The sequence below is a fragment of the Nelumbo lutea genome, chromosome 5 (genome assembly GCF_056320005.1).
Source record: "Nelumbo lutea isolate HS-2025 chromosome 5, American lotus-T2T, whole genome shotgun sequence".
Taxonomy (NCBI): domain Eukaryota; kingdom Viridiplantae; phylum Streptophyta; class Magnoliopsida; order Proteales; family Nelumbonaceae; genus Nelumbo; species Nelumbo lutea.
The window spans coordinates 55,690,544-55,708,747 of record NC_142688.1 but is presented as its reverse complement, the minus strand read 5'-3'; the positions used below and the strand labels follow the sequence as shown (position 1 = coordinate 55,708,747).

At 37.8% G+C, this 18,204-nt stretch overlaps 1 protein-coding gene across 3 annotated transcripts in view; it reads left to right on the top strand.

Annotated features, from left to right (window-relative positions):
- Positions 1-14,634, top strand: part of CDPK2 (calcium-dependent protein kinase 2) — a 30,625-nt gene extending 15,991 nt beyond the window's left edge. For 2 of the 3 annotated variants that reach the window (XM_088943069.1, XM_088943067.1), the window contains 4 exons: positions 13,064-13,231; positions 13,429-13,653; positions 13,817-13,978; positions 14,229-14,634. In XM_088943069.1, coding sequence (XP_088799195.1) covers positions 13,064-13,231; positions 13,429-13,653; positions 13,817-13,945 — 522 coding nt within the window. In that variant the 3' untranslated portion in view covers positions 13,946-13,978; positions 14,229-14,634. Of the gene's footprint in view, positions 1-13,063; positions 13,232-13,428; positions 13,654-13,816; positions 14,052-14,228 lie in introns of those variants that run through there. The other variant, XM_088943068.1, reaches the window with a different exon arrangement.
- Positions 14,635-18,204: the final 3,570 nt, after the last annotated feature.

Below are 18,204 nucleotides of genomic sequence, written 5' to 3'. Positions count from 1 at the left end.
TGCCAAAGTATAATCTGGTTTACTGACTCTGACCCACTACTACTATTGTTGCTAACATGATGGCCCTGATGTCTCGGAATCTCATCCAGAATGTAGATTCCATTCACCTCACGACCACTCCCAATCATCTTCTTTGACTTCAGGTCCTGCAAAATACAATTACCAGGAAGAAAGGTCATAGAACAATTCAAATTTTTTGTCAAAGAACTAACAGACAGTAGGTTGGTATGAAGTCTAGGGACATGTAAAACAGAGGACAGAGTTATACCATTGGTCACTCTAACTTTCCCCTTCCCAGCAATGGGCATATGTGAACCATCTGTTGTAGAGACTCTGTCTCTACCAGAGCACAACTGATTGGAACTGAAAATGGTAGGGGCATTAGTCTATAATCCAGGGAGGTCCCTCCTTACCTGAAGTGGATGCAAGATTCGCAGTTGCATATGAACTACCTGTTTGTGCAAAGGAAGTGGTGTAGTTGGCTCCTGCATTCTGCTGTCCATCTGGAAGGCTAGAGCTGGGTGAATCTTTCTTACTCATAAGCTGTCCAAACCTCTCCAATTCTGTTCTCACTACTGCAATTGCAATGGATTCCCAATCAGTTTGGGAGAGAGGGGCTGAAGAGTCTCCTGTAGTGGCTACATTTGCATTTTCCTTCTTGTTTCTTATCTGAGTAGGCATAAGATTTGGATGAAGCTTCCAACAAGTGTCCCTGGTATGCTTAGGCTTGCAATAATCACACCAAGTCCTTCTTATCTTCCCTTCCAGTCTCACTACTCTATCTCCATTTGGCTTAGGTTTTGTTGTACCAACCATAGCTGAATGGTCAATCCCAGGTTGTCTCAGCATTACATTCCTCCTACTCTCCTCTCTAGAGACAAAAGCATAGGCCTGAGAGTGTCACACCCTCCTTGGAAAGAATATGATGCCTAGCAAAAACCCTATTCCTCTCTACCAGTTTGTGATAAGTTGCTGCATCATTTACACTTTCCCATACCACAGTTTCTAAGTGATCTATTTCCTGCCATAGGGTTTTCAGCATGGAGAAATACACAACAAGAGGTTTTTCTCCCTGTTTCATACTTATCACCTAATTTCTTAACTGATAGGCTCTGGCTTCATTTTACTTCTGAGAGTAGGTTTCAGTCACTCCATCCCAAATCTCCTTAGCAGTATTAGCCCATAGGAAATTTTTTACAATATGAAGTAACATAGAATTACACAACCAAGACATTACCATGTAATTCTCTTGCACCCATCGGGTAGAGTTTGTATAAGGTTTCTTCTCCTCCCCAGTGAGATACCCTAATTTTCCACAGGCACCAATAGCCATCTTAGCTGATTGTGCCCACTCTAAATAATTTGTACCATCAAGTTTTACTGTAGTAATGATTTCAGACCCAAAAATATCACTACTACTTCCAACACCCAGTCCCATAGTACCGGTAGATTTCATCTCGGTATTCCAACTTTCCACTTTACTTCAAACAGTTCAACAGTAAGAAAAAAATAGATTGGAGACCTTCAAAAAATAATTTAATACCACACACATAGAAACCAACCCTTCCGGAAGAAGAAAACCCTAGTTGGAGGGAAATCTCTCTCCTCCCCATGCCTCCCAACAGGGAGAAAAGTGAATCGATCATCCAGGAGGCCTAGAAAATTTCAGAAACCAAACCGCCCTCTTTAGAAAATCGAAAGAAAACTAACAATACCTGGGCACCCAAGATCAGATAAACAACAAAGAGTCCAACTATTCTGGGACTCTTCCCCATACTCCAATTCTTCCTGATTTTGATGCCGAACAGTAGATCACCTTCCTGATGTCTAGATCCCACTAAAAACTCCAAGAACTGGGCAATCTATAGCAAATCGATCAACCCTTTACTACTTCATGCAGTTAGCTGATTTAGGGCTGCATGAGAATGCTTCAAGAAACCCTAGCCGATGCTCCGATACCAAGTAGAAATCTACTGAATTAAAAAATATGAAAGAAAGTAGTTTCTTGAAGAGAAAAGGAGAAGAAGAGAAGAAGAGAAGTTGAAAGAAAAGAGAGCAATAATCTGGCCGCCCCCTTCACTTATTATTTATACTAAAATAATAGAATAGTACAAAGACAACTATGCCCTTTTAGGGCGGCAAAACATAAAACAGCATATATAACAATCAAAAAACATAATAAAATTTGGATTCACATAACTACTGTGGTCCCCACCTCCTATCTAACAACTAACATAAAACATCTACTCAGAAAAACATCTACTCAGAAAAACATCATAAAACTAATTAATCTTCAACAAAAAGAAAAGGGAAACAAATCATCAGCCCCCCTGACGATAGATAGTCCAAACAACATATCAAAAGAAATCAGACTTGTCCTATGTCAATCCAATCCTCTTGTCAAAAACTTGCAGGAATCTGGTCCTCCCTCCCCCACTGTTGGTCCCACTTTCCTCATACAACCAGATCCATCCTTTCCTCACCTTCACATCAGCCGTAAAGTTGACTATAGCATCAACAAACAGAGGAGTCTCCGTAGTCTAGCCAAGATCTTTCAGCTTTTGCATGCATTTGTCCACACTAGACCCTCTTTTGTGATTGAAAATGGTAACTTCATTAAAGATCTTTCACAGTACAACTGTCAACCTGTAGTATAGGGTGTTGAACCAAAAAACAAATTAAAGTACAGCATTGCTCAGAACATAATCTCCCTAATAGTCCCTTGTTTTCCTAAGGTATCAACTAACCATTAGTTGATCTTCTTGTCCACTTAAAGCAAATACCAACCTCCCTTGTTAAACTAAAAATTTTCCTTATCATTTTTTCTGTGTCTAGGTTCCCAAACAACCTGACAGCATCCACCCAACTACCAATTTGGGACCCCCTTCTATCTCAATGTGGTGTAGCCCCAATTCTTTGGCATATCTTACACCTTGAAGCAAAACCATGACCTCCGCTCTCAAAGAATCTCCCACTTCTATTGGTCCCAAATACATAGCAATTATTCTGCCTTCTCCATCTCTGAAAACACCCCTATACCCTATGGGCTTGGATTGCCTATGGAGCTTCCATCAAAGCTCAAATTCACCCTTTGTTGTGTTGGAAAGGACCAAAGTTCTTGCACAATAGGCTTAAGAGGAGTTGCACCTACCACATCATCCTAATCCCTGTATATATCTTCAGTTGAGTAATCTTTAAACAAATCAATTGTTTTCAACCAACGAATAACCTTAGTGGCTACTCAATAAAATATCCTCCTTGGATCTAATCACACTTTTAAAGATATTGTTTCTTTCCTCTTAAACTGACCAAAGCATAACTACTCTTGTAGCTCTCCACATAACCCTTCCATGCATCTTTGGTGGAAAAAATTTGGGTCAAAGAGGCTCACCACATCTGGGAAGGGGTCCACTTGCAACCAAAGAGAGAAGAGAACCAAGACCAAATAAAGAACATAAAAGGACAGGAGATTAATAGGTGTGTGATTGTCTCAGTAAAACCCTATCAGAGACTACAAACATGGGGTGAAAGGCAAGGATTTGGCCTTTTTCTTTGAAAGCATATCCAAGGTATTGATTTTTTGGAGTACAGCCTCCTAACAAAAAAGTCTTTTGAAGGTACGTGAGCTACACTAAACCTCATTTGTTGGAAAGTTCCTTGCAAGGTTAGAGGATTAAAGGACATTATAGAAAGATGAGCAAGTGAAATAGTAGACAATTTCCAAATTCTGCCATCCAAGCAAGATTGATCCAAGTAGACCATTCCTAAAAGAGCAACAAGTTCATCAACCAGCCCCATTTTTAACTCCCTTAACCCTCTCCTCAAGCCCATGTCTCATGAGTTATCAATAAAAATAAAAAAGATCACTTTTCTTTTGTTCTTTGAAAGGGAATAAATAGAAGGAAACCTATCTCTAAGGGAACTCTTTCTAACCCAAACGTTTTTCCATAACAACGCTTTTTTTTTTTCTTGCACAAGCATCACATTTGAAATATGGAAACATAGAAGGAAAAATTCCATGAATAGTTTTCCAAGGAGAACATTGAGGAGCCCTATGGTTGAGACCAGTGTTTTAAAAGTGCAAGGTGCAAAAAAGGCGCAAGGGCCATTTTGTACCTAAGGTGCAAGGTGAGGCGTGTGCCTTTTTGAGGCGAGGTGTGCACCTTTCTGAGGCAAGGCACACAATTAAAAAAAAAATGATAAAAATTCAAAAAAATGCAAAAAAAAAATCAAAAAGTTATAAAACATAATATTAAAAAAAATATAAACTTAAGTTTTAAAATAAATGTTTTAAAAAAGCTATTATCTAAAATTAAAATACATAAATATAATATGTAAAGCATATTCAAATGAGAATTTAAAAATGAAATCAAACATATAAAACATTTTCAAGCATATAAAACCCACAATTTCTTTTTTTTTTTTTTCTCAATTGCATCAAGTAGCTAATGTGACATTACATTCCTCCTAATTCTACAAGCCGCCTTTGTGCCATGCCCCTCAAGGCAAGCCCAAACAAGTCCATGTTAGGGTCTTAAATTATTAGTTTTCACACAAAAAATAATAATTTAATAGTTTTAATTGATTTTAAGAAGATATTTTATTAGGATGAATGAATGGACAACATTACCAAATAGGTGATTCTTGAAGCTTATGTAATGTTGTCCATTCATTAATCTCCATAGCCATTTCCCCAAAAAAGTTGTATTCCTTAATCTTAAAAGCTTCGGTAATTTAAGAGGTTGGAATGTAAGACCTATTCTAGCGGCAATCTCCATAGCCATTTCCCAACAAAGCTGTATTCCTTATTCTTATATTACCAATTCCTAGCCCTCCATCATCCCTACTCCTAGAAACCACCTCCCACTTCACTAGGTGATCCTTCTTGGTGTCTCCCAATTCCCATAGGAAATCTGTCATAATCTTCTCTAATTGGTTTTCCATTTTCACTAGTACTCTGAAGCTAGACAGGAAATAAATTGGAAAATTGGACAAAGTTAATTTGATTAAAGTTATCCTACCCCCAAAGAAATGTAGTTTCTCTTCCAATTTGCAAGCTTCTTAGTAAATCTTTCAATCATTGGGTACAAAAGCTCTGTACACTTGGATTTCCTCCCAGTGGTAGTCCTAAATATTGTAGTGGCCAATCCCTTACTTCACACCTTTAGAGAATATCAACCTATTCAAGGACCTCACCTAACAGCTTAAGCTTTTAGGTTGAATGGTTCTTTGAGATGATATCAGAGCCACTTTGACCAAGTGGTCTAGTGTTCGATCCTCATTACACCCATTATAATTAATTAAGTTTCAGCACAAGGTATGGGTGGGCCTGTGATTGTTCACACTTCAAGCCCAATGGGCTTTCTTGTGAGGGGGCGTGTTAGAGAATATCAACCTATTCAAGGACCTCACCTAACAGCTTAAGCTTTTAAGTTGAATGGTTCTTTGAGAACACACCAAAAATCTAGCTAGAAGGTCCACCTCTTTTCTTTTTTTCCTCCTAAACTCTACACTTTCATTGGCAATGAGTATTTGAAGAGTTCTTAGAGAGAGGCAAATTTAGTTTGGGAGCAAATGTGACTTTTGATGCTTTGATCGCAACAAAGATGGATGCACTATAACCGAAGGATTTCAGACCATTACTGCACTTTTTACTTCTTGGACCTCAAAATTCTTTTCCAAAGAGTCCAACAGCTCTTTATTCCCCCCCCCCCTAGATCCTCTAAACTTTCTCTTAGTCTCCCAAGACAATCTTAAATTGCGTTGAAAATTGAAATGGTACACAAAGGCTTGTGCTATTTCCTCTTCCCTTGACAAGATTTATCCACTCCACTCTAGCTTCAAGATAGAATTCTTCCTTTTTCTACCATTTGCCATCATATGAAAAAAAAAAAAAAAAAAAAAACTAGTTTACTATCCCCTTCCCTTAGCCACTTACATCTATATTTCTGTCCCTAGCTCATGTCCTCCTTCCTTAGCCACTCGTCCAGTTCCTGTTTTAACCTCTATCTTTCGACCTCAAACTTCTTTTAGCTTCCATGCCATCTAATTCCTCCACCCTATGAGCAATCTCGACTTTCCTTTCCTTAACTCTTCCAAGCACCTCTTTATTCCAAATCTTGATTCTGGCTTTCATCAATTATAGCTTCTTGTAGAATATATAAACCTTATATTTTATGCACTTGATCCTCCTCCCACCATTCTTTCACCTTTGGTACGAACTCAGGGTGAAGTAACCATATGTTTTCAAACCTGAACTGGCAAGGGCCTCCTCCCAATCTTTCTAAGGACAACCTAATTGGGCAGTGGTTTGGTACAGAACTCAGCGAAGCTGTAACTGCTAACCCCCTCCATTCCACTTCCCAATCAGCAGTAAAAAGGAACCTATCTAGCTTGCAACAATTGGGAATCTCTTAAAAATTTGACCAAGTATAATTTGCTTGTAGAAGAGGAAGGCCCTGCAACTCAAAGGTTTCCACAAGTTGATTAAATTTCCTCATGCTAAAAGTAATCCTATGGCCTGGGTTATTTGTTTCACTCAAGAATCTAATTACATTGAAGTCCCCACCCAGACACCAAGGGCCATTCCATAACCCTCTAATAGCTGCTAGTTCTTCCCAAAGTCCTTCCCTTTTCCCTATGAGAGGTTGGAGTTGGTTAATACCCATTCCCAACCATCTTCCTTTCTCTTTAAGTTAATGGACACTGAATAATTCCCAATTATCTCCTCAACACACTTCAAGTCTACATTTTTCGACAAAGTAATACTTCCCCCTAATGCTCCCCAAGATTGTGCAAAGGCCCAAATTAGGTCTCTTTCTGACCATCTACTCGACACCCATTTCCTGTCCACCTCAGTTAGTTTAGATTCTTGGGTTAAGACTATATCTGGCTTTTGTCTTCTCAATGCATCCTTGACCACTCTTCTTTTCCTTAACTCTCCAAACCTCTTACATTCCAACTAATTACCTTCATGAACAGCACTTAAAAGGTCACCCTTGTTCAACACCACCCCCTTTACCACTTTTTCCTGTCCTTCCTACCTACACTCCCTTTATCATAAACCACTTCACATTTCAGCCTCTCCACCGCACTTAACTTCTTCTTTCTCTTCTTAGATAACCCACCCACCTTCTTGCTAGACTCTTCCAGCTTTTCCTTCCCCACTTCTTTCCTCCTTCATTCCTTCTTCTTTTTCCTTTGTCCTTTTTTGAAGAGGTCTTTGTCTTTCCACTTTTCTCAAGTCTAGGACTTGGAGTGTCACCCTCCTCATCCCTTATCTTCTGACCATTTAAATCCTCTTCCACACAGATTCTAAACAGCTCCACAATAAGCTCCCAAATTCTATCCTCCAGCTCTCTATTCTCTTCAAAAGTCAACTCACCCCCCACCTCTTATCTCTCGCATTGAATCACATGAATTGGCAGACTTCAAAGTTGGGTTGGTCTCACCTGTAGGCACAACACAAAGGACTAGAGGAAACATTAGTAGTAACAAAAACCTGAACAAGATCAGTACCTTGGGGAGGGGAAGAACAGTTAGGAGGTGTTGAAATAGTCAGAACCCCCATGATTGGGCTAAAGCTGGAGGTAGGACCTTTAAAACCAATCCCTGGACAGTTTGCCAGGGAATATGGGCATGCTGTAACTCTGCTAACAAGCTCTGGGTTGCCATCATACAGTCTATGGACACCTTGTGTTTGGTCTTGAATTGATACTAGTTCTCCCCTAAACTTTGTCTACATATTCACCTCACCCTAACAGGTAGCTCTTCTTCCCGCATCCTCACAGGCCTGAATTGACACTCTATCTTGTGTAGTAGAAAGCTCTTCATCAAAATGTAGCCTCAACCAAGGTTCAAAGTATTGATACACCCCTGTGTATCGGCAGAGGCGTATCGGTACTTAGAAACACACGCTTTTATATTCTTTTTTAGTTTTTTTTTTCAAAATTTGGTTTTTGGGGATTTATTTATGCATATTTTTTATTAAAAAGGAGAGAGGTCCAGAAACACCTGTAAACAAGTGTATCAGAACCTCAAAGATACAATCGTATCGAAATTTTGAACCTTGGCCTCAACCCAGGATCTTCTTCCTCCCTGAGCCTTAATTGACACTTACTCTGAATGCTACCGTAGTTGGACTCCTCAGAAATCTTCTCAACTCCAGTGCTTTCTTCATCTACCGATCTATGCTTAACGAACCCAAATCTGTAATCTCTTTGCTTTTCTTCCTATGATTGTACACGATTATACCCCATGTTAGGTTTATCTGGACTGGTAAAGCATGATACAAGTCTTGGCACCCAAGCAAACACCATACCAGACCTCGTCTTTTCTTTAGAACTAGCCACAACAATCCTCATCTTTTCTTTCGAACCAGCCACATCTTTTGAAAGGGATGATGATGCACCAAAAGAAATGTCCCCTAACGTTCGAACCTTAGCAGAACTCACATGACCATTTAAGTGGTCACGTGTTCCACTTTTAGGCCCACTGCCTGATGGGGGAAAACCTAAATGATCAGGCCCACCAACACCCCACATCTCACTCGAAGACCCATGTTTTACTGACTGGTTATGGGGTTGGGCTAGCCTCTCTGATTGTCCGACAAGAAACTCCTCCAAATTACCTCCATGTCCCTACACCTAGACCTTTGTTTGAATTTGAACTTGTAACTACCACACCTTCAATATTAGGATATGTTACCACCTGAGTATAAGTCCTAACCTGAGCCGTTGGATTTTTGGTTTGTGGCTTTCATTTACCAATAAAAGAGGGAACCTGGGTCACACCTTTCCTTCTACCAGCCTCTGCAGTTAACTTGAAACTTTTTGTTTGTCTCTGTAATTTCTTCTCTCCAAGGTTACCTTGAGACTAATTAGTCATGTCATCATCTTCTTATCCAACCTGCCCAACCTTACACCACAGTGCTTCAATGGAGGTAGCAAGCCAAGCTCTATATTTCTTGACCATCTGAAAATACTTCTAAAGATCTTGGGATGAGCTTCGGCTTTGCTTCAACCATTCTGATTAGCACCACTCTCAGATCCGACACATCAAAGAATATCAAGTCTCCTCCACACACTTTGCAATTCTCTTGAACACCTCAGCCGAGTAGAGATGAAACGACAACCCTAGAACTTTCAGCTCGATACAAGCTGTGGGTTCTACTAGTCTTTCATTACAAATTGGTGACCATTTTTCTATCAACACAGTTGGCAAATCAGGACTGTAATCAGTCCAATTCTTGATGTAAATTCAATGAGAAAAAACAGAAAAGAAGAGAAGAGAGATCAGAGAAAGAGTGTGGGTTGACTTGAGTTGCTGCCCCACTCAACTATTTACATTAACATTAAAATATAAGACTGCAATTACACTAATGCTCCTACTGCTTACATAAGCAAATAACTAACAAAACTAACATTGCTAACATCAATCTAACTGGAAACATAAAGCAGGAAATAACTAACAGCTGTAGTGCGGACCACAATAAATAAAGTAACTGACAGCAATATAACAGCACTAAGTATTCCTCTACATCTCTACAAACACCAAGCCTTGTTTTATTACTGTTGAGACTACTGACACAACTGCAAAATCTGGTGCAAGCTTCCGTATAGATGCCACAGACTTTTGTTCATCAAAGGGGGAAATCTGCAACATCTCTGTAGTCTTCAAAATCAGTTGAATCTCTTCTCCCAAACTCTTGCAGTCTATAACTTTCTTATTTACCTAGAGTACAAGTTTATTCTCCCAGTCTTCTTTGGTTTGTTTACCCACATTCTCATCAAACCTAACCTTGTATCAATTTGCATATCACCTCCTGTACCAGCTTCGACCTCTTCTGAAACCTCTCTTCAGATTGTTTCTTAATATCTTGATCATTTTTTGGACCACGCTTTTTTTCATTGACTACCACCAAGAACTCCTTTATTGCTTGTGCTAACTTATCCCAACCCAAGGCTTCCCTTCCTTCAGGGAAGCGGGTAAATTGCTTCAGCCCTTCCTCCATAGTATTCATGGATTCCAACGAACCTACCTTTGCTGTTTTCCTTTCTTTTAGCAACATACTTTTTGTCCGTCTTCCACAAGGCAGCACTTCCAGTCTCTTGTTTGCACTGCTCTCTTAGTTCCATCAATAACACCTTGAAACTAGGGCACTGCATTTCCTTCAAGGATCAAAGATGCTTTTTGCAGTTCAACCATCTTTAAGAAAGCCATCTTCTGGTCCACACTTCTTCCAAGATGAACATCTTTACCTCAACCTTCAGAACTTTCTTCCATCTCCTTGTTGGCACGAAAATCAGCATCCATGGCCAAGAAGCCCACATTAGGCCCTCTTTCATCAGAAATTAGTATGTCAAGGAGCTGTTCCATCTTGTTGTCCACAACTCCACATCATTTTGATATTTCTTCAACTTCTTTGAGGACCGGTCACTTAAGACTTGAGACTCCCCATATTTTGGTGCTGAGGATGAGTGATAGGTGTGTCATCAATATCATCCAGTTCAATGGGACTAGTCTGTTGTGTTTCCTTGTCAAATGGTGTTGGTGAAGAACCTACCACTGGTCTTGGCCTTGTGCTAGAATACCATCCAACCTTCCCAGTAGCACATGCCCCATCAAACAAAGGCTGACACTCATCAGCAAATGGCAATCCAACGTGACTGGATCTGCTCCTCACACCTGGTGCCTCACAGGCGCCTCAGATGCACATCCTATCATGCATTGGGAACATCTCCCGTACTTATTAGTTATAATTCATGGGAGATGTTCCCAATGCACGGTGGATGTGCCTGTGAGGCGCCCATTTGTGAGGAGCAGATCCCATCACCAATCCAACATGCCTAAACACAGATGCTTTTGGGTAGTCCTGTTTCCAATCAAAGAAACTATCCTATGAGAACCCATGCACAAACACAGATGCTAAGCTTAAAAGTGTGAATAATATCTTTAAGAGAGAATCCCACAGCTCGTTTGTCCATCAACATTCTCAGTCACTGGATTGTACCCATTTCTAGTCTTATTGATATGCGCTGTCCACAATTTATATTTTCTCTTAAGTTAGTTATTCCCATTCTTCAACTGTTTCTGGGAAAACCTCCTCTTGAAACTAAGGGCCTGTTCGTTTCCCCTTAATTCTTATCTCTTAAGAGGAATCTTTTAACTTTAAGAGAAAAATGGGTGTTCGTTTCCCCTTGTCTCTTATTTCTTAAAGTGCAATCATACAACTTTTTGTTTTCCAATGATACTCCCAGAAAGACAAACAAAAGCTCTTATATATGGGATCAAAATGGATATTTGATAATTTTCAGAATTCAGAACATTCTCTGTATTCAGAGTTCAGAGGAAAGAAAAGTTCACCAATACCAATATACCTCTTAATGTAATTATTGCACTTTCAGATGTGAGACTTCAGAGCAAACGAACAGGCCCTAATAAAGATCTTGTCACTAATATGTAACGAAGATTCCTTAGAGATCCACCCTGCCTTCCATGAGATGCTATTTCTTCAAGACATGAATCAAGAAAACATTTTTGTAGTTCTGGATCCTTCCAATTTGTCCTATCACTATTGTCATCAGAAGCCATTAGCACCTCTATAAATAAGAAAAATAATGAACACAAATATCACAGTGAAGTATGTTTATTGTTTGGGGGTAGGGTAACAAGTGTATGAATGTGTCTACAGTGGGTTATATATGTTTGTATACACCAAATATATGTTGAGATAGGAATTATACCTTAAAGTATAGAAGGTTGCAAGGGTGGGTGTATATGACCTGCCAAAAAACAACACAAAGAATCATAATAGGGTCAGCTATGTTAGCAAAGTGCATCAAATCCAACCATTCTCGTACTGTTATACACAAAAAAATGTCCAACCATTAACCCATCAAAGCATCATAAGAGACAAGTATTCAAGCCAAACATAATAAACCATTCAAGTATTTAAATATATTCCAACAGATAGTAGGTTCACCATCGAAACACCCATCAATATTTGGTTTGATTTTATTTGTTCAAACATCCCTCAACTCCGACATTATGAGAACCACTCCTATCAGAGTAGAAATGATGTTTGAACAAATAGCACCACACTCTCTAAAACCTGCACTGATCTTACACAAAACAATTCCATTAACAATCTCATTGCAATCAAAGTCAAGATGCAATATATAACTGCCCCATTCAAGCAATAAATAAAAGTTCCATTTAATATATAATGATCCTTATCAATTAATACATAATAGGCCCCTAAACATCATCCAATATAAAAGAAACCCATGATAAAACATTCCTAAACAAGAATGAAAAAAAAAAAGAATTGAAATGTTCAATTTGGTAACAAAAAACAAGAAAGAAAAAAACCAACACTGGGAAGAATGGCATGAAGCATGTTTAAATGAACAATATTGATATACTATTTCAGTCACATTAAAAAAAAATCAACAATGGGAAGAATGGAGATACAACGGCAAGATACATGTTTAAATGAGTAACATAGATATACTATTTCAATCACATAAAAAATATTCAATAGTAGGAAGAATGGAGTTCCAATGGTAGGATACATGTTCAAATGAGCAACAGAGATGTACTATTTCAGTCACATAACAAAGAAATTCAACAGTGGAAACAATGGAGTTTTAATGGCAAGAAACATGCTTAAATGAGCGACATAAACATGATATTTGGCTACCTAAAAAAATTAACATTGGGAAAATGGGGATAGGTGGCATCTCAAATGGGTCGGAAGTCTGAAAAGCAAGTTTTTCAGACTTCAGGTCCCAAATTCATCGTTATCAAACGCCACCTGAGTGTATTGATTTTGATGCGCCTAGCTTGAATTGTGGCTGACATTGGACCACTTTAATGTCTGCTAGCTGAACAAAGAGATTCATGAGATGCATTTGATAAAAGTCACTTACATGAGTGTACTGCCTTGCACTTAATTATTGTATATTTATGTTTCCAAGAGGGCTAAACCTAATTGTTGTGTTCCATTCCAGGGGTTGCATGTAGTTCGCTAATTATTAGACTTGACAAAATCCTTTTGCAGGTCATAGCAGAAAGGCTATCGGAAGAGGAAATTGGTGGTTTGAAAGAGTTGTTCAAAATGATAGACACGGACAACAGTGGAACAATAACATTTGATGAACTAAAAGAAGGTTTGCAGAGAGTAGGTTCTGAGCTCATGGAATCCGAGATCAAGGACCTCATGGATGCTGTAAGCAATTTTTGGCAATTTTTTTAGCTAAAAGTTATGGTAACTGTAATTCATTTACCATGAGATCTATGGTATGGGAACTGTATTTTGAATCAATAGGACTGAAATGCTTGGGAAGTCTTTTTGCTTGTCTTTCTGTAAATTTTGTGATTGATATGAATAACCAATATGAAATGTTTGCATGGGCGAACTTGCAGGCTGACATTGATAATAGTGGAACAATAGACTACGGAGAATTCCTTGCAGCTACTATCCATTTGAACAAGATGGAAAGAGAAGAGAACTTAATAAAAGCCTTTTCTTTTTTCGATAAAGATGGTAGTGGTTATATAACCATAGATGAGCTTCAACAAGCTTGCAAAGAGTTTGGTCTCAGTGATCTTCATCTTGATGAAATGATCAAAGAAATTGATCAAGACAATGTGAGCCTTTTCTCATATGTCATGCTTTTAAAATCATATATTCACCATTCACATTCTCATACATTTTTTTTTTGTAGACCGCAAATCTTCTTCTCATTTTTTTATTACTTCCATTTCCATTTTCATGCTTAAAATCATATCTGGTTTTTTTTTTATTTTGTAGGATGGGCAGATAGATTATGGGGAATTCGCCGCAATGATGAGAAAAGGCAATGGGGGAATAGGGAGGAGGACAATGAGAGGCAATTTACATTTTAACTTGGGTGATGCCTTGAGAGTAAATGAGAATTAATGTACCGTAACAGGCTGACCAAAGCAATGAACTGTAAGAAATCTTTTGTATAATTAAGCAATACTTGGTAGAATGAATGAAATTGCTAAATCTTTTTCTTCCTTTCCTTGATTTGTTTTGCTACTATCTTCTTTTTTTCGTTGTCTTGGCTGAGCAGAATGTTTATATTTGAGGCTTAATTGAACTCATCAGTCCATTTATTTTTTGAGTGTGAAGTTTCTTTTATCTTCTATCATCCAACCGTGTGCAACCACGCAGATTAATAACTGTTTTTCTTTTACAGCTGAATCAAAGATGATGAAACGTCGAAGGCAAAGTTTTCAACATTTACAAAGATATTGCAGCTACACCTACACTGGTTTACTCTCACTATTACATACAGCATTTTTCATGCTTCTGAGTTATGACTAGAAGAGTGTGCACGCGTGACAAAAAAAAATCTTGTAGTTGTTAGCATCATTAGCATCAGCAGTTTTAGAAACCCTTGACGATTGTTTAGATTTTAGAGCCAGACCCATTTGGCATTCAAACATGGTTCTTCAAAGTATTGGTACCATCGGTTTTGAAGGTCACCGAAATCATGTTTATTGGTTAATACCCTTCCCAGAGATAACCTTGTTCAAAGCTTGATACCTTGGACAAATTGTATCCATGAATATCACTCCTTTGAATGTTTTATTTTTCCTTTATTTTGTTTTTTTTTATAAGAGATATAAATGAGAGCAATCTAGGAAAATAACTACTCGATCAGCTAACAGTATATAATCTAAACCCCAATCAGACTCCCTTTGAGCTGACTTAAAGACACGCCAAGAAGATTTAAACCTTGAGTAATAGACTTGCATTCTTTTTTTTTTTTTTTGTTTTAATCCATCGAGCTGCGCTTCTAGCTCTAAGAAGTGTTTGATTTTCCCCCTGAAGAGCATGAGTGGTGATCATTGATTGAATCCCCTTCAATTATAATGTTGTAGTGCTGAAAGTAAGACAGGAGTTTGTGAGTCTCAAGACAGCTCTCATCTTAACCACATTGATCGTTGTGATCCCAATAGGGTCCATATTGGCTTTTAACAGGTCTCCTTTATGGTTTCTGGCTTCCAAAGTAGAGGTGTAAATCGGGCCATGCCACCTGTGGCCTGACATGAACATGGACCAGCCCGGTATAGCCCAGCATGACCATGCAGGCTGTGCTGGGCCTGGGGTTTTAGGTCCATGGGCCAGCACGGCCCAGCCCGCAGCCCTGCCCAACATGGCCCATATATATTATTTATATATTTTACATATATTACACATTTTTCATATATATTTATATAATATTGTATAAATTATAATTATATAATAATAAATAGTATATAATATATTAGTAAAATAAATATATTTTTTAATTTTATTATACTAATTTATTTAATTATTGTATATATAAGCAATTGTATACACAAAATTCATATAAAATTAAAATTTTAAGTTTTTTGTCAATTTTTTTTAAATAAATAGCTTTGGCCTGACCTGGCCCAAGGCTTGCCCACGGGCCAGCCTGGCCTGTGGCATGGCAAGGGCCCGCACAGGCCTGGGCCATGCCAGGCCGATCCCCAATTTTTTCATCGGGAAGGCGGTACGGCCTGTTATGGCCCACAGGCTAGCACGGCACGGCCTGCACTTTGTGCAGGCTACCCATGGGCCCAGCCCGGGATGCTTTACACCTCGTCCAAAGGAGCACATTTGACATGCCATCACTTCTTTTAGCGTGCCTTACAGTCATGCTCAAAAGATCTATTCTTATGATGCCTGACCACTATTACATCATTGTCTGGTATCCATATTCATTTCATTTGGATACGAGATTTTGATCATTCACCAGTGACCAGACTTGGACGGCTAATTGGCACTTCGTAAAAATATGATTTACATCTTCCATTTCACCACAAAACTGACGCTTCGGGTCACAGTTGAATCCTTTAAATTTTGTTTCTAAATACAAACCATTTTCCTCATCTTTGTTTTCAGAAGGGATGTGAATGGATACAGTTTTCTAAAATAATTCCTTAGAATTTCAATTCTCCATTCCTTTGTATTGGAGTTTATTGCTTCTTTAACTTTGCAATTCTCCCCTTGTAGGGTTCCATTTGAAGGTGAGACCAGGTTCATGACTGATCCAATTAATAGTCCAAAAACTGCAAGAATTCCCATTTCCGATTTTCCATACTAAACCTTTTCTTCGTTGTTTTTTAATCATAGTTCTTTGTTTACAAATTCCCTTCCATGCCCAAGAGAACATTTTGGAATTTTTGCATTAAGGAAATTTTTATTTTCTAGGTATTTTATTGTTTGGAGTTTGGACCCATAGGTTATTTTCTCTTTTAAAAAATTTCCAGCTTAATTTCATTAGATTTGCCTTGTTTATAAGGTCCATTTTTATAATACCAAGACTACTGTTTGCCTTGAACATACAAACCTTGTTCCATTTGTCTAAAAACAAAGGGTTCTTACCTTTTTTATTTTCCCACTTTTTTTTTTCTTTTTTTGCAAACCATACATTTCTTTTAGATTCTGAGCCATAATCTCTTTGGGATTTTAGTTATTTTTGCCAAATATTTTACAATTTAGCTGGATTTTTTTTTGAAAAAAAAAAACATACTTGATTTTTGGAAATTAGAGCATTGATTAGATGCTTTAGCATAATTTTTTAAGGTATCTTTAACCTTCAGGCTAGCTAGAATTGAAGCTTTTGAGAAAATTAGATAGTTGCCTACAAATTGTATAATCAGATTATTCGGGAATTTTTTTGATGGTTTAATCCCCAAAATTTCTTTTCCTATTTCTAGTGAGTTTTTCCATTGGGGTGCTCATGGTTCGGTTAACCAAATCGTGACCCTATTTTCTAAACTGAACTGGTACCACCAGATTTTGAAAAATCATGTACTGAAACCGAACTGAAGCCAATTGGTTATCTAGTTGATTAATTTGGTTTGTCAGTTTTTTGGTTTTTTGATATTTATAATATATATTATAAATAAATATATAAATATATAAAAAAATTCTAGAAATACATATAATACATTATAATATAAATAATAAATAAAACCAAATTGAAAGGGTCACGGATATACAAAATCCTCGTTGTTTCGAGGTTTACCCTATTTTAGGGGGTAGACAGTCCTTATATCGACCCCCTCTAAATGGGTTAAAAAAACTAAAAAAATGCATGATGTTACAAAGTCTGATATGCCCCATGAATTAGACTCTATCAGTACTTTGAACCTTCCATCAACTGCATAGCTGATTGGTTGCTGCCTAGAACCAACTTGTGTTTGTTTTGATGTATTGTCATCGAAAACGGATACTTAATTCAAAGTTATGGCCGTTGAAGTATCAACACTCACATAGGTCCTATTTCCTCCTAGGCCCCAAAGTTACAATTCCTTGGTATCATGACTCCAAATTTAATAGTCATGGATCAGGTCTAGAAGGTTAAACACGGTTTACCACTTTAAAATCCAAATTGGCCCTATAACATGTAGGAATCACATAAAATGCATGAGTCATGCAAACTATATTCAAAATGCTAAATTACAGGATTGTCGTTGTGCCAAACATTTACAAAATTATGTAAAATCATGCAAATTATGTGAAAAAGTGTGTGAGTTGTGTGTTTATCATGCAAAATGTGCATACGTGGGGGTCTTTTGTCCAATACATGAATTTCTAAGAAGAAGTTTAGAAAGACAGTCAAGTGGCTATTGGCATTCTCTTAGTGAGAAAGAGACAAACTTGTCTTGTTTTGGCTATTCTCTATTATTTCTTGGTTTTCTCTACAAGCCTCATTTGTGTTAAAGTTGACTCTCTTGGCATTCAAAAGTTATGTGTTGGATATCCTCTTTGCAAGTGAAAAAGAGTTTTATCTTTCTTGCAAAGTGGACAAGAGTAATATGTCAATCAACATTTTGGTTATTACTTTGTGTCCATCAAGTTAGTGTGGGTTTTTTGGATCTTCAACAGTGGTTTTGGAGAGGGTTTTAATAGTCTTGTTTGCTGAGGTCTTTCTCATATTTTGTTTGTTGAAATACATTATATTTGATTCTTGTTTTTGTATATCAAAAAGAGGTTCTTGTCTTTGAAGTTGAAACTAGAGAAGTTGTAATCCCATTATTTTTGTTGATAGTAGAAGTTTCTTGAACTACGACCTTGTGGTTTCTACCCTTACACCAAGGGGTTTTCACATTAAATGTTTTGATGCGTCTTTGCTCTTATTGTGCCTAATTATT